The following is a 17,724-nucleotide window of genomic DNA, read 5'->3' as shown; positions in this document are numbered from 1 at the left end:
CCCCAAAGAGCAAGCGAACAAAGGAGGATCACGGAGGGGCAATTTGATGTAGACCACCTTGCAATGGCCTAGATGGAAGATCGAGATCGGGCTTAGCAGGGCACGTGATGGTGGACCATTTTTTAATTGGAGGAATGACCTGAATCAGGGGTACCCAGATGGTAGGAAAACTATTTTCACCAGCCCGGGGGCTATGGAGGTTTTGGCAGAGATCCCTGGATAGCGGAAGAACTATTTCCCTTAGAAAAGGGGCTTTGTGTAGTTTTCACCAGCTTTTGAATTTTAAGCACGGGTGAGAATTCCAAAGGCATTTTTTGTAATTTCCTAAGTTGTTTATTTGTTAGTTGGTATCTAGGTACCTAATTAAGTGATTAGCTGAGCCTAACCTTTGAGTTACATGGGGATCTTGTTAGTTTGTGGGGCAGGGTTGTATAAACCCCTGGTTTATGCAATGTAATGGGATTAGTTATTGCTTTTGTAATGGAATTGAGAGGGTTTTGAGTTGAGAGAGGTTCCCTTTGTGAGTTTGAGAGGCGTTTGATTACCAAGTAAAACCAGCTTCTCAAAAAAGAGTTTAGAGTTTGAATCTTATCTTTTTTAGAAGTTACTCCCTTTTCTATTCATGCTGTAAACACACGGATTTGGAGAATGTTTTTTTGTATTTCAAACAACCCTAAGGGTTGAATATATAGAGTTTTACAACGACTATACAAGGTAAGATGATAAATACAAAATCTTCTATACAAGGAATGTGGGCTGTCTAACATCCCCCCTCAAACTAATGCTTGTCATCAACAAGTAATAGTTTGCTAACTAGAAATGAGTGGCAGACGTGAGGGACTTCGTGAGAATGTCGGCAAGCTGATCATGAGATGCGACATGTGGTAGCGATATGATCCGAGACTGAAACTTCTCGCGGATGAAGTGACAATCAACTCTATATTTATCATCTTACCTTGTATAGTCGTTGTAAAACTCTATATATTCAGCCCTTTAGGTTTGTCTGAAATACAGAAAAACATTCTATACAAGGAATGTGGGCTGTCTAACACATGCAACTACCAAAACCAGTTTCTCACAAAAGAGTTTAGAGTTTGAATCTTATCTTTTTTAGAAGTTACTCCCTTTTCTATTCATGCAACTACCAGATCCTCAAAATCCCTCCCCCCCCCCCCTTTCTTTTCTAATTGTGAAGTAGAACTGCACCAAATTTCCTGTCAAAGAGTAAATCCAGGGTTACATCACAATTGCTATGCAGACTGCCAGGTACCAACTGCCACACTCATGAAAGTCATCCTCAGGGTTTTTTTTTTTTTTTGATAGAGAGAGATGTCATACTCAAATAGTTGGCTGCACAAATCAGCAGGGAACTGACTGATAAATGCTTCTTCGACTACACTCACATTCCAATGCGATCATGCACCACGTTGCACCCTAGTACAACTATTACATCCTAGCCGCAAAGGTGAATTTGCAAACAATTGATGACTATGATTTGTAGTGGCGGACAAGCTAGTGAGCACCCAAGCATTTCCCATTTCACTAATACATTGATTATTTATAGAAGGCACACCTAGATACATTGCTCTTGTACCCTACGAGATTGTTATGCAATTATTTATAAGTTATTATGACCATTGAAAAGTTCCTCTTGCTAATGCATGCTTGGTAAGGCACAACTTATAGATTATCACTTCAGCTTCCATTGAATGTGTGCATCATCTAGTTTCTGGAATTTTGGTTAAACTCCAATCACTTTTTGTATGCTATAGAATTGTGGTGGTTGTGAGGTTATAAATGTTATGGGCCACAACCATATTAAAGTCATGAAATGGCATAAAGAATAGTGCCAATACAATAATCTTGTGGTAATGTGGCTGAAGAAAATGTTGTTGGACATGGGCCCATGGGGCTCACTTGTGGGCAACCACTAGTGGGTGGGTCCCATGAGACTTTCCCTCATTTCCTCTTCTTGATTTCTCTTGGTGGTTTAAAGTTGAATTTCAAATTCAACTTCAAACTTAGATTGGATAAGAGTGGGATTGGATGAGACCAGATAACTGCTAGGAAGAGACTGGATAACTGCTAGCCTCATCCAACTCTCTAATGCTTCCTTATAAAATGGGAAGGGGTTCTCTTATGAAAATTATCTGGTAATTCCAAGAGTCCAGAGAGAAAAATAGAGCGGGAAAGTAAGATATCCTATATGTCCATCCTACCCATCCCTTGCACGATCTAAACCATTGGTTAGAATTCAAGGCCATCTTTAATCAGAAGGGTGATCAGACCTCTCTGCTCCCATACTAGTTAGGTGGACCACTGCACCTGCACCGTTCATCATTTGCTTTTGCAAAGGTTCCAAATCGAGTAGACCGTTGGATCCTACAGGACAACTTTCAGTGGTATCAGAGCAACTCAAAGGCGGAAATTGCGATAAATTGGAAAAGATGAAGAGAATTGGGGCTTGAGCTATGGACTTGTAAATGCAAGAAATTGGTTTGGCTCCGTTTTCGGCTTGTTAAATCAATAAAATGGGCCTAGCTCGTTTTTAGGGTTGAAGGGATGTGTGTGAGCCCACTATATGGCCTAAGTTTGTGGACCCCACTCAAAGAAATCTATGGAAAAATTAATAGTTGTTTTAATATTGTTCACAATTTTTTGAATTGGGCCCTATTTTGAGCTTAGGCCTATTCACCATTCACATCCCATTAGTAATGGCCTTAGTGAGAACATATTCTATTCATCATTTTTCCCAAAATCGAGCAAACCGTCGGATCCTGCGGGCCCACTCTTTCGGGCCGACTTTCAGTGGTATCAGTCTATCAGAGCAACTCAAAGGTGGATCTCCAATTTAACGTGAATGGATCGAATAGAGGATGGAGGTGTGGTTGTTGGGGGTTAAACCCCTAGTAGAAATACTTAAGGTCTCTTAAAAACAACCAGATATTTTTATGCATCTTTATTTTAATACGATCGATCATTTTTATTATAACCTTTGTCTTAATAATATTTTGTTTATTTTGTTGTTTTTACATGTTTAAACAGAATTAAAATATCTGGTGAAAGAGGAATTAATTAAAAGAGAATAATATTAGAATATTCGCATAGTGCCATCTGATTAAGAGACCTTAAGTATTTGTTTGATAAAGATATTTGTGGGGTAATGATCTAGATTAACATCCAGAAAGAAAACTTGAGAGGGTTTTGTTGAAAAAGGTTGTCAAGAAAGAGGAATGAGAAAGATTGGGATGAGATTACGAGATGTAATGTTTTAATGAAGAAGTTATATCGAAAAAAAAAAAAGAAAAAGAAGAGAAGAAGTGAGAAATAGAGGATGGAGGTGTGGTTGTTGGGGGTTAAACCCCTAGTAGAAAAAGCCAAGAATTCTAGCCTCTAGACCAGACCGCCACCATAGAAAGCATCGACAATAGCCACCAGTCGCCGGCAAACCCCCCTCCCATGTGTGTGTGTGTGTGTGTGTGTGTGTGTGTGTATCTCCCATTCCTCATCTCTTTGTTTCTCTCATTCCCTTTGTGTTACAACTCCATTTGCAGGGGCAACAACCATGCCTGCCGCTGCAACCGGCCCCCGCAATCGCTCAACTTCTCTTTTTCTCAATCTCTCTTTTCTCTTTGTGCCGCTGCCGCAAACAACAGTAGTCCCCCCCCCCCCTCTGTGGCCATTGACAGGGATCTCCAACGCAGGGGCAGCCATGGCCACTGCTGCCTGGAGCAGTTGCGGCAGCGACATCTCCAATTGTTGCCACCTGGGCGGTTCCCTGTAAACAAAAAGAAAAAAAGAGAGAGAGAGAAAAAGAAGAAAAGAAATCTGTTGAAGAAAAAGGGTTTTGTTGAAACCCTAAGAAAGAGAAATTGGGAAGAAGAAAGAGATGAGAAGAAGAAAAAGGTGAATGGGCCTTCGTTTTGGGCCTCAATGTTGAATTGTCAGGCAAGGATGCTTTAGGTTAGTAGAAATGGGCTTCCAGCCCATTGGAGAGCCCAATTTGATTCTCAATAATCAGCCCAATTATTAAGAGTTAGAGAAAAGAATGTAGGTTTTTTTCCCCTTTTTTTAGCCTAGGAAATGGGAAAAGATGTAGAGAGTTGGGGCTTGAGCCATGCAAATGCGAGAAATTAGCCTTGCTTCGTTTTAGGCTTGTTAAATTGATAAACTAGGCCTAGCTTGTTTTTAGGGGATCAAACACACCTTCATTGCCCTTTTTCTCCAAAATAATAGAGCCCTCAAACTGTAAGGCCCGTATCTTACTCCGTACCGTTCCATAGGTTTCCGCGATCCTCCCGATCGAATTTCGGCAACATTTGACCCTTATCCGACGTTTGCGTACGATCCTAAGCCGAGTCCTGCAAACCGTCGCCACGGTTCCGATGCCGCGTCTCGCGCGTCGAGGCGATAACCAGGCCAAGAGATGTGAGCCCGCGTCCAGTTCGAGAAAACACCGCGCATTTGCAAACCCAAGAAAGATTTCAAATCATGTCCCATCAATCGCATCAATTACACCTCATGTCAAGTACACATCACCCCATCCCCAAGCAACCCCTAAAGTCAACACTCTCTTACATAAAGTACACCCATCACTCACCTTTTCACCCATCACACCCATCTCTCTCTCTCTCTTACACCTCTCTCTCATCTCTCTCTCTCATTCTCCCAAGCAACCCCATGAGGGTCCATCGTCCAAGCTCCATGAGAGAAGCTTGGCATGGCCCACTCCCTACCACCCAATCCAACCCTTGGATCATCATCTCAACCGTCGAAATTGTCCCCTTAGAGCTCTAGACCGCATAGGCAGAAGAAGGAGGAGGAGATCAAAGGTGGGTGCTTTTCTAGGGTTAGATTTGTGTGGATTTGATGATTTGAGGGCCCACATGTGGTGGGACCCATTTGATGCATGTATTGAGGGGCCCATAGTGGCGGGGTCCCTTCATCACACCGTTCCCTCTCTTTCTCTCTTTTTGCCCTTTTTTGATGGCCCACCTTTGATGTGTGAATTTTATCCATGCCTTCCACTACGTGGGACGCACTGCTGTCCAAGCGGGGCCCACCTCGCTGTCACGTCCGGGGCCCACCATTTCTGTCCGTTTGGACTGCCCCGGACTGTGAGGAAAACACAAATATCAGCCTTATCCCAAAGCTATGGTGGGCCACACGCATAGACCCACCTTAATGCATTTGTTGTATCCCCTACCTTAATGCACCTATGTATCCACGCCATCCAGACCGTCCATCTCTGGACGGTGGATGTGGAGCGCCACCGTGATGTATTTGTATCCAAACCATCCGTCCGTTGAGGACGTAGGCCTGACCATGATATATGTATTTCAGATGGACGGTGGGGACCTCTGTGATATGTGTGTTTCATCTACAGCCATCCATCTGTATGGACGTCAGCAAGTGGGCCTCCACCATGAGGGACGTGTTATATCCCAACTGTCCAGCTAGCAGCTCTAGCTGCTGTATCCACGCTAGCAAGTTCTGTGGGACGGTGGGTCCCCTTTTGATGTATGTTCCTCACCCACCCTCCACGTGTACGTGTGGGGCCTACATGTGATGTGTGTGGGGTCCACACTGTCCTGATGGATAGGACAGAGGGACCCACCAGATGTATATATTTAATTCATATCGTCCAGAGTCTTTGGACGGTGGAAATCCCCCATGATGTATGTGCTTTACCTACTGGACAGTGCAGTGTACTCCACTATGATGTATGTGGCGTATCCACGTGTGGAGCCCACGTGTGATGTAGGTGTTTATGTTATATCCTAGCCGTTCATCAGGGACCCACCTTTAACCCATGTGATCTGCACCGTCCAGATGGATCTGGACGGTGGTGTAATGTAATTTTTTTATTTAATATATAATATTATAAATATATTATATTATGTTAAAATGTATAATGGGTGGGCCGCTCCCATGTGGGACCCATGCGAGTCAGCACCGTCTAGATGGATCTGGACAGTGGATCTGGGCAGCCGCTCCCTCTCATATATATAATATATTAAATCATATTTAAGTACATAATATGTTATATTACATTATAAAATATAATATATTATGGTGGCCCCACGTGGGACCCACCAAATGTATATCTGTATTTTGTGGTGGGGCCACTTCCACGTGGAAGCCCACCTTGCTGCATTTAATCAGAGCCGTCCATCCATTTTATGTGTTGGGCTACTCGTGGACCCACTTTGATCTATGTGTTTCATCTGCACCGTCCATTTGGACGGTGCCAGGTATGGCCTCACCATGATGGATGTTATCCATCCAACCATTCATTCATTGGTGGACAGCCATGGGCGTGGACCCCACCACTATGTATGTGCTTTATCCATGTCATCCATCAGTGGGCCCCATGACGTCAACAGTCCTGTGGGGCCCGCCGCCGTATGTGTTGCATCTAAACCGTTCATCCATTTGGCAACTCGTCTTAAGGCTTGAGACTAAAAATGAGGCAGATCCTAATATCAGGTGGACCACACTACAGTAAACAGAGGGGATTGAACGTCTACCATTGAAACTCCTTTTTGGGATTTACAGAAGTTTTGAATCAACATAATATTATCACCACCATTATTTGTGGTATGGTCCAGATGATCTTTCAATATGATTCATTTTTGGGTAAATGATCTCCAAAAATAGATGTATGGTGTAGATAGTTCACCTAAAACGGTGGGCCTGATTGGATGTATTTGAGGCCACCTATTGTGTATTTAAGGCCTATTGATGCGACCCGTGGGCGAGGCCTAATGTGATGTATTCGAGGCCCATGGGCGAGGCCCAATGTGATGTATTCAAGGCCCATGAGCAAGGCACATTGTGATGTATTCGAGGCCCATGCGATGCGGCCCACTTGATGTGTATATGGCCCTTATGTGAGGCCACGAGCCCACTTTACGTTTGACTCTATGTGGGCCATTCCTTAGGAATAATGATGGTTAAATGTCCACATTGATGGGCAATGGTGGTTGAATGTCCACATTGTGACCTTTCCTTAGGCCTTGTTCAGCCGATTATCGAGGCCGATTCCGATTGTTGAGTCTAAGTATCGAGGCCGATTCTGATTATTGATCGATTCCGATTGTCTTGACTGATTGCCGATTCTGATTGTCGTGATCGATTGCCGATTCCGATTGTCATGACTGATTGCCGATTCCGATTGACATGACCGATTTGCCAATTCCGATTATTGATTGATTCCGATTGTCATGACTGATTGCCGATTCCGATTGACGTGACCGATTTGCCAATTCCGATTATCGATCGATTCCGATTGTCGTGACCGATTGCCGATTCTGATTGTCGTGACCGATTGCCGATTCCGATTGTTGTGACCAATTTGCCGATTCCGATTATCGATCGATTTCGATTGTTGTGACCGATTGCCGATTCTGATTGTCGTGACCGATTGCCGATTCCGATTATCGTGACCGATTTACCGATTCCGATTTTCGATCGATTCCGATTATTGCGGCCGATTGCCGATTACTGATCGAGGCCGATTATCGTGACTGATTGTCGATTTCGATTGACGTGACCGATTTGCCGATTCCGATTGTCGTGACCGATCGCCGATTCTGATTGTCGTGACCAATTGCCGATTACGATTATCGATCGATTCTGATCATCGAGGCCAATTATCGATCAATTCTGATTGTTGTGGCCGATTGTCGATTCCGATCATTGAGGCCGATGATTGATCAATTCCGATTGTTGTGGCCGATTGCCGATTCCGATTATCGAGGCCGATTATCGAGGCCTAATATGATGTATATGCGGCCCATATTTGAGGCCCATTGTGATGTACATTCGGCCTGTGTTTGAGGCCCAATGTGATGTATATGCAGCCTGTATTTGAGGCCTGTTGTGATGTGTATTCAGCCCGTGTTTAAGGCCCAATGTGATGTATATGAGGCTTATGTGATGAGGCTCATTGTGGTGCATTTGAGGCTAGGCAATGGAGCCCATGGTGTTGTATATTTGGCCCTTGTGTGAGGTCATGGGTCCACTATATGTTAGGATTTATGAGGGCCATTCCTCAGGGGCAATGTTGGTTAAATGTCCACATTGTCGAGGTCGATTGTTGATGCCGGTTATTGATACTGATTATGAGTATGTGACAGCATAGCATCATGATACATGCCCATACGCATCATCTACATGTTTGTTATGAGATGTGGTTGATCATTGCATATGCCATTGAGTGTGTTGTTATGAGACTCCCTGATAGGCAGAGGTTATCTCATATAAGCGCACGGTATGCGCAGGATTGATGCATGAATGGATTGTATGACTCATGCATTTTGCATTATGATTACTATATGCCCTAGCGACATTAGGGCCGTAGCCTCCACAGGCATATCATGGATGGCCAGACGGGACACCAGAAATTTGTTCTAGCATCGGGCTGCCATAGATGGCCCTGGGTGAAAATTCCTAAACCCTCTTAGTACCAGAGGACGCCCCAACGTCGAGACCGAGTGGATACACGAGCGCCCGAGTGCCGAAAACCAGGAGGTCGCGTCTCCCACTGTGTCATGGTCGGTTGGGAGGGGGTGTAGCCTTACCCGCCCGAGAGCAGGGGGCATTGCTAGGCTGAGTTTGACCAGCTCGTGAATGGGTCCGCTATCGACGTGCCGAATAGGTATTGGCAGACTATTGGCCAGGCGGATAGTGAGGTTTCTTACGCTCACTTGGACTGTGCGGCTGGGAGAGCGGCAGTGCCATTTGGAGTGTACTAAACCCCGGTGATGATCCCAGAGATGAACTGTACTGATATGTGGACTTATTGAGCAGGAGTTGCATACTCATTCATTCATTCATTCACTATCCACTCGGGCTGGTGGTGCGCAACTATTTGTTACGTGTATATTCGCAATGGCCAGGATTTCGGTTGGGGCGCGCGAGTAACCTAAGATCAGTAGTTTACCACATTGAGACTGACTATCCAAATTAGGTATGAGACTAGTTTGGATAGAAGTCCCTTGTGATGGCCCCCATAGCCTGCGATACTACGTACTATCATCCCAACTTCACACTCGAGCATGGTCACTCCATTCGCACTGCATATTGCATTATATCTACGGCATATGGCAATTTGGGTTATTGTGTTTCTGCATTTATATGGTCTAGGTACGGCTGACGCTATTTGTGTTACTCATTAGGAATGTATATTGCATTGCATCCTCTGCATCTGATATTTGGTGCTCTATGACTCCTCATTTGCATAGTTGATTCGTATTACGTATTCTAATATTGTATGACTTATGGACTTGTCAGTATTTCTGCTTACTCTGTTATCTTATGATTTGTGATCTTGTCAATATTTCTGTTTACTCTGATAATTCCTGATCTTGTCAGTATTTCTGCTTACTCTGATAATTCATGATCTTGTCAGTATTTCTGCTAATTCCGACATTGTACGATTTATGGATTACCAGTATTTTCGGTATTGTATGACTATGGCATTATATTGAATACTTGACACTAACCTTGTGCACACACTTACACCACCCTCTAAGCTTTCTGTAAGCTTATGCACGATAGATGCGTGCAGGTGATGTTAGGTTGTAGCAGTGTTGAGCTTGGAGCGTACAGTGGTCTTCTGGAGCTTGATTTTCGATTTATGTATTTCCTTTTTAGCATTGTACTGAAATGATTATATTAGTGGATATGTGATGATGATGTTGCCTTTGTGAATTGGGTAATCTTGTGGTTATGCTTATTATGAGTTAAATATACAAAAAGAATCCTCCTTGTAGGATCCCAGAATCGGAATCTAGTATATGGACGCTAGGAACCGAGAATGGGGTACTATGGAGGCTGTCGGCACCGGATTCGACGATCAGGATTCCTGTGAATTCGATTTTCGAGTTTGGGGCGTGAAACAAACTATTGACAAATTCCTGCCAATTAGAATGTAATGTGGGCTACAAGGTCATCACTCATCTCCTAATTGATAATTTGGTGACTGCAACCAATCCTCCCCTATATTTGCAAGTTCCAAAATGAGCTTGTTTCAGAGAGGTAGATTATGGACTAAGTCCCGATCACAAAAGAAATTTCTCTCTTTTTAGAAAGCAAGCCAATCATATTAAGATGTGTTTAAATGTTGTCTTAGTCAAAGCCTCCTATGACAAACTTAGATGGGAAATTCTTGCTCAATGCCACAATCATGGAATGCGTAGCAAGGGTAACTTTCTCTGTCCTTGTGAATTGCGCTCCATTGAACCTTTTTCCATTAGAGCGAGGTATTCATTAAGGGACCCTTATCCCCTTATTTGTTCTTTGTGTGGAGGCCCTCTCGTGGATCTTGATTGGACTATGGTTAAAAACTGGCAAAAGCCTATCTAGATTGTTAGAAGGGAGGCTGAAGATTTCTCACCTTGTTTTCATAGATGAATTTTTTATTTGTTCTAAAGCAACAAATAAATTCGTTGAGGCTATCTAGAGTGGACTTTGCCACTTCAATTGCGAGGATGGTCAGGCTTTCAATAAAGAAAAGTCGAAAATACAATGGAACTAATCCTCTCAGAAGATCACAAATCATGGTGGATGATCTTTTTTTGGCTTGGGAACTGGCCATTGGCCTGCTTGGGTTTCCTGATTGCCCCTAGAAAGCCCAAAAAGTATTGGTTTCAAGGGAGTTTGGATAAAATTAATTCTAAAGTCGTATGGTGGAAAGCCAAACAATTCTCCCAAGCTGGTTGGGTTACCTGGTCGAATCCATTGTGGCGGGCATTCCTAACTACCTTATGTATGTCAGAAACCTTTCTAAACTTATCCTCAATTCCTTAAACAAGTAATCGGGGAGTTTTTGTGGAAGATCTGGAATCAGAATTATGGGAGGCATATGGTGACTTAGAGGAAGGGTTGTAATCCAAGGATCTTGAAGGCTTGATATCCAGTCCATGGAGTTAATGAACAAAGCTCCTATGGCCAAGCTTAGGCACCTTCTAACAGAAGAGAATAATCTGTGGAGTGAAAGCATACAACCCAAGTACTTGGGAAATAAATGATTTTAGGTGGTGGGGCCGAGACCAACATATTCAACTGCATGGAAGGGCATCCTTAAAGCTAGAGGCATAATCAACAAAGGCCGATTCTAATTGTTTCTAGCTAGAAGACTAGCACCTAGACAAACAAATGGGTTCCAAACTTAACCCTCTCCTCCTTCAAGATCACAACTAAACTAGAGAAGTGGAGCTAGAATGGAGGTCCTAATCCATGAACAAGGCAATCCAAATATGGAAATCCAGTCTGATCCCACACATTTGGCCATCAGATGTGGCTGAGAATACTCTAACCATCCATCTACCCTCTACAGAGATGACAGATAAAGATCATTTGCTAAATTACCAAGGATGGAAGATACACCATCACATCCATGTATGCTACCACCAAGGAGAAACCCTGCATCAACTACAAGCTGTTACTTGGACTGTCCTCTGGAAAGTTGATTTTCCACACAAAAATATGAATGTTTCAATGGAAGTTGTCTCTAGAGAGCCTTTCAAAAAATGATTCATCTAAGGGAAGTATTCCCCATATATGCTCACTTTGTGGTCAATTAGAGGACAAATCTCTCATTTGCTCCTCCATTATGAGGCAGCTTCTTGAATCTGATGAGTGGAGGCCCCAGTTGTAGACCTCCAAGTCAGCAATTATCAATTGGTTGAAACCAAAACCCAAATGGATGAATTACACCTCATTGAGGATTTTTCTTTGCCTATTGTTATATATGGAAGGTGATGAATGATTAACTGAACAAGACAAAATAGTAAACATATGTTTCACATCTTCCATCTTGCTGTGAATGAGTTGTCATCCTTAATTAGAGTAAGGCAAACCCACCGACTACTCCTAGACCATTAGCTAATCTTGTTGCTCATTGAATCACCACTCCCTGGTTATCACCAATGTTCGAAATATCGGTGATATTATCAATAATATCGATGATATTATCAGTATCCAGGTCAACGATACTGAAACTGCTGGCAGTTTAAAACTTTTGAAATATCACCAATATTTTCTATAATATTTGCTATATTTGGCGATATTATCAATATCAACATAATTTTGAGAAGAATCCTTTATAAATGTTTCTTGGTATTTGCGATACCATTGATAATATCCCTGATACCAGGGAAACATTCATAAATAGGAGAAAATTGACAGTCGAAAAAAACCCGAAGAAACTCAAAAATATTCTTTTTTGAGGGTTTTTTTTTTTTTTGTTCCACAGGTGATTTCAATCACACTTGGTTTTTATTGAATAAAAGTTTAGATTTGGGGAGAAATCTCAACTCAAAACGAAGACAGATTAGAACTCAAATGTGAAACTTCATTTTTTTTTCTCAAATGTCAACACGGATTTCAATGGAAATCCATGTATGCGCATCATTCTCATGCATAGACATGGATTTGTGGTGAAAAAATCAACATTTATGTGAAATTTTAGGGAAATTGGTGAAATCCTAAATTTTCCATTTTATATTGGAAAATATGTGTTTTCACTTTAATTAATATGAAAATTTTATATATTTATTTTATACTGATTTTTACAACAACGCATGGTTAGGCCCATATAAAATGGAAACTTATTATGTATACATGTTTCCTTTTCTTTCTTCTTCTTCTTCTTCTTTTTTTTATTTTTTATTTTTTTATTTTTTTATTTTTTTTATTTTTAATATTCCTACATGTGTAAAAATGTGTCTTTTAACATATCCTCCTGAAGTTTCATTGAAAAATTCTAACTTTTTCCCAATGTCTCCCCAATGTTTCCCTCATACAACGATATTTTTATGAGTAACAGCAATAATATCGGTGATACTAATACATGTTTCAATACCCCCGGTAATCTATACATGTAATGATACTGATACTCTAAACACAGGGTATTGCAAGCAAAAATTTGACGACAACTGGAACTATGCCAGGCAATTAGGCATTGCATCCGGAATTATGAGACTGCCACCAGTAAATTTTGGGTTGGACCCACTTCCACAATTTGCTAAAGCAGTTATTATGGCTTGCATCCACTTGCTAACCCTATGGGAACTCACCAAGATTATTGTTGAGGGTGACTCTCTATCGATGATTGATGAAATTAAAAACATATGTGCCCATCACTAGGATAATTCTAATGTGATTGCTGATTACAAGACTTCTCTCAGGTCATTTACTAGCTGGGAAGCAAGGAAGCTATCGAGCAAAGCAAACTTGCAGCGGACAGAGTGGGGTGTGAAGTGTTTGACTTCACTCACGGTTTGGAGTGGCTTTCGTCCTTTTTTTTTTGTTAATATACTTATTTTGGATAGTGCTGTAGACATTTCTTGGCCTGTGGCCCTGGACTAATATATACATTTTGGCATGCATCAAAAAATAAAAAACGATAGTAACTAGAATAACCTTGATGGAATTACTAATACTTTTCCATCCAATCATAATGCCTTCGCCTCTAGTTGTACTAAAACCTGCCCAATTGACATTAGACCTACCATGTGCAATAGAAGGCTAAAGGCACATGCACAGATGCAGGCATACACACCAAAATGGAGAGATTTGCATTAAAATACAGACATACATACCTCTGTCTGAGAATTGCGAGTCCATTTGTATCATGAAGGAAGGATACGTCTCCAATAACACAAAGTACCTGAGCAGTTATCCAGTAACAATAGATTAAAAGTGTGTCTAAAATTAATGCAATCCAACTTTAAGGACTTCAAAAGTAGTAAGCACAACTTCAAAATTATGCTAATAACCTCTCTCATTTTAGACATGCACATGAATCTGGTGTACTTACTCGCTTGTTGGATCCTACTGCAAAGCCAACAGCAGTACTTAGCAAGCCATCGATACCACTGGCCCCTCTGTTACCGGCCACTCGTATACCGCAGAAAGGTAGACCCCAGTTTGACATTGTAGATGAAATATCAGTAGTAGAGTTCACCCAACCCCGTCCATACATATCTGCATCACGTATGGCCATGCTATTTCCAATAAATAAAGCAGCATCACAGCTAAGTGCTTCAGAAATTACTTGTGCAACATGTGGTTCGGTCAATGAACCATCAGAATGAATTTGAAACGATATCTCCCGTGCAACCTGGAATGGGAAACATTCATTGCAAGTCAAAGACGGGGGAATTCTATTGTTTATGTCCATTGAAGAAACACAAATATCATAGAAAACTTAAAACCGAAATACAACTCAAAGGCAGAGACTTTTTCTTTTTTTTTTCAGAAGATTGCAGGGAACCTTTTTTTTTTTTTTTTTTTCAATCAAAAGACTGCAGGGAAAGAAAACACATGACCTCCCCATGTCCTTAGGTCAGAGGGCTCAACACAGGCAGAAACGCTTCTTAAGAACCCTTTACAATACTGAAATATAGGGCAAAAGGAATTCTTATTATCATGAGACAATCACATGAGTACCATACCTTCAGTGCAACAGGTTTCTTTTTTATGGTTCTTGTACTGATGGGAAAAGAATTCCAACAGAGTATTTTGAATGAATGAATCATGGTTAAGAAAAGGTTAATTTGTCTGAAATAACATTGATCAAAAGAACAGGCTGTAAATTTTTTTTTAGGGCAAGCAAATGAAGAGACCCATACAAGGTACAATGAATATTTTCCTTGTAATAACTACCGAACATCAATGTCTATAATGGGAGATGCAATACCATCATATCCAATGCTTGCAGGAAAGTGTGCCATCTGCTGTTATTTCTGGGGAAATTGACTTTAAGCAAATAAGCAGCAAATTCAGATATGGTACTCTGAAGCCGGTGAGTAAGAATGTGAGAAGGATCATGGCGGTAAGGATGCTTGTCAACCATGATATATGAACAGGGAGAGCAACGCTCCAGAATTTGAGTAATGCGCTTGCTTGTTATCCTGCTACCAAGCTGTGATAATTGCAAAAACACACACACAAGCAACATTAAAAATAGTGCATAGCATCATGATACTAATGTTATCCTGCTAACTATATGTGAAACCCAACATAAAAATAGTGCATAACATTATGGTTGTTAATGATTCTTGTACATTGATATAAGAAGTTTGACTGATGAAAGAAACTAACAAACAATTCACAACAAGAATCATGTCATTCATGGTTTTAATCATTAATAGCAAGAATGAAGTAAAAAATGTGAATCCCAATTAATTAGAAGAACCATTAGAGGACATTAAGTATTTAAGTCTTAAAAAGAATTAACAAACACAGAGTAGCACACCCAACTGAATACTGATACTAATGGATAGTCCTGCTACGAGTTATCTACTTCAGAATCAGATTGCCTGCAACTGGGGGCTGCAGGAAGTTCCTGCAGCCCTGATGTGTACTAATGAAAAAGCAGCGTGTGCTCCTGTCAGATGTGAGTTCCACAATGAAAAGCAAAGATTCTCTTGGGTGAAATGATGCAGGGCCCATATCTCAGAGGTGCACATGGTGCTGCCACATCAACAGGAGGATTCCGGCAGCCGCCCCCCCCCCCCTCTTGCAAGCGATCCACGTCCATCTATTTCTGTCGGTACTTTCTATAGCTTGAAACAGAAATCATAACAGCTTCTCCTGCTCTTGCATTTCGTAGTAACAAAAAGAACCAAAATCATTAGGACCAGTTTGGATACCAAGCCTAAACCATTTCTTGCAAATCCCTTTGCATAAAGCAACTAGGGTGACATCACCCATAATCATTGCTTGTCTAAAGTAGACAGATGGTCCACATTTAACTGATATTTGTGGCACATCTACATAGTGTAGTGGTTTTATTTAGGGCTATGGAGTTGTGATGGTATGACCCACCAAAAAAATGGTTTGGATCATAGGCACCTGTGCCATGTTGGCACATATGCGGGAAAAACGGAATTCCTATATTGGAAATTGACCCACATTTCCTGAAAATACCCAAAACGGTGCTTTATTAGGGTTTTTGGTATTTCAGGCAAGCAGTGATTATGGGCCATTTCTTCCCAACATGTGTATTTGCGGGTTGTGGTGGGGTTTATGATGAATTGCAAACAGTATGAGTTGACTTGGAGTCACCATTAGCCGAATGAACTCAGAATCTATGGCTAGCTCGATACTATAGAATCACAATGAGCCGAAGAATCGAAGATTCACCAACTTACATGACTCTTGTGGTTGGTTGGTCTCTAGAGATTCTGAGTAAGGGCCTCGGTGACAAAGAAGGGGTTAGGCATCCTTTTGTACTCACACTGACGTGTGGGCTCTACCTTGTGGGATTTAAGGATTTTTGTGGATTATTGAGCTCTAGAGATTATTACTCGACTCCAACCATGATTGCATAGATGATGCACTCAGCATCGATCATGCTTGAGGAGATTGTTATTGCTGAAAATAAAGGAAAGACCAATAAGATTGATGCTCTACTTCTGATGAGGCAGGATCTATTAGTACAGTTGGGCACAAAGCATACACTGGGCAAGATTGATCAACAAAAGAATATAAATGTAGGCGAGGGGTTGTATGAGAGGGGGATATGACAGCGTAAAAGCAAATGCAATGATGAGCCACAGGAGAATCATGCAAGGTTAGAGATATGATGGGGGAAATCTTCTTAGTAAAAATCTGGTCAGGGATCTTAGATCTCAAACCTACTCCACTTGATCAGGACCGTTTAGGTGACTTGGGCTGGCTAAGTGTATGGCTCATCGATAGGTTGGGTGTTCCCTTCTTTTCTTTTTTCTCTCACTCTTGGACTTGGTGATAGTTGTCCTTGATGGCTCCCTTGGAGGTTCTTCGCTGATTATGTATTGCCGAAATGTTGTGACGAGCATGTTCGCTGAGACTTTTCATGGTCTGATTGCTTGCACATCGGGTCATACGCGTGCCTTGTGGGGTTATTGTGCCTCCTTTTGTTAGACAGGAAACGTGTCTTGTTTCCATGTATAGATAATTGATTCTAATTTTATCTTTTTCCTTGTATAGTTGATTCTGATTTTATCTTTTTCCTTGTATAGATGTTGTATATCTCTATATATTCAACCTTTTAGGATTGTCTAAAATATAGAAAACCAGTGGAGAATCGTTTTCTCCTTGCTTTCACCTCTAGGTATGCATTGTGGCCTCTTCTAGATTCCTTTATTGTCCAATTATGGTTTTTCTTTTACTAACACCTTCTATGAGCAAGTCTAACTCAAGCAGAATCTTGGCATGACCTTGTCATGGCCTTACATTCACCACGCTAACGTCCTACCCATGCTCCTAACATTCCTTCCTCCCATGGTAGGCACAAGCAAGGAGTTATACCATCATATGTTATGTTGGTTGGAGAGTTGGGATGTTCGCTCAGAGGCCCTATGGCTTCATCAGATCCTAGTCATTTGCACTTCATATCGCACTCCTTTCTTCTAGTGGGACTTTAGGAGTACTTTTCTTACCATCCGATTCAATTTCTATGTTAATTTGGGTATCTCCAGGACATGCCCCTTTTCACGTATTCTGGAGTTGGCCACTCCTATTTCCCGCATCGCGCTCACCGGTTTCGAGTGAAGATTCGAGCCATTTGGTCCAGCTGCTTCAATAGGATTATGCTGTGAGTCGAGCTTCTGGATACTCCATCCACGACTGAGCATATAATCATTGGGTTGTCAAGTAGGCGGTTGTTTGAGAACTTCCGAGTTGGCAATTGGTTGATGATGGTGGAGTTAGCGATAGGTTGGACCT

General features: G+C 41.6%; 1 protein-coding gene across 2 annotated transcripts in view; it reads right to left on the bottom strand.

Moving 5' to 3' along the window:
• The window catches only part of LOC131255652 (protein PHYLLO, chloroplastic), a 98,708-nt gene that overhangs the window by 28,259 nt on the left and 52,725 nt on the right, over positions 1 to 17,724 (bottom strand). For both annotated transcript variants that reach the window (XM_058256431.1, XM_058256430.1), the window contains exons 13-15: positions 14,711 to 14,935; positions 13,829 to 14,131; positions 13,611 to 13,678 (exon numbers count right to left, since the gene is read on the bottom strand). In XM_058256431.1, coding sequence (XP_058112414.1) covers positions 13,611 to 13,678; positions 13,829 to 14,131; positions 14,711 to 14,935 — 596 coding nt within the window. The remainder of the gene's footprint in view (positions 1 to 13,610; positions 13,679 to 13,828; positions 14,132 to 14,710; positions 14,936 to 17,724) is intronic.

The sequence above is a fragment of the Magnolia sinica genome, chromosome 9 (genome assembly GCF_029962835.1).
Source record: "Magnolia sinica isolate HGM2019 chromosome 9, MsV1, whole genome shotgun sequence".
Taxonomy (NCBI): Eukaryota; Viridiplantae; Streptophyta; class Magnoliopsida; order Magnoliales; family Magnoliaceae; genus Magnolia; species Magnolia sinica.
This window is presented reverse-complemented; position numbering and strand designations above follow the sequence as displayed.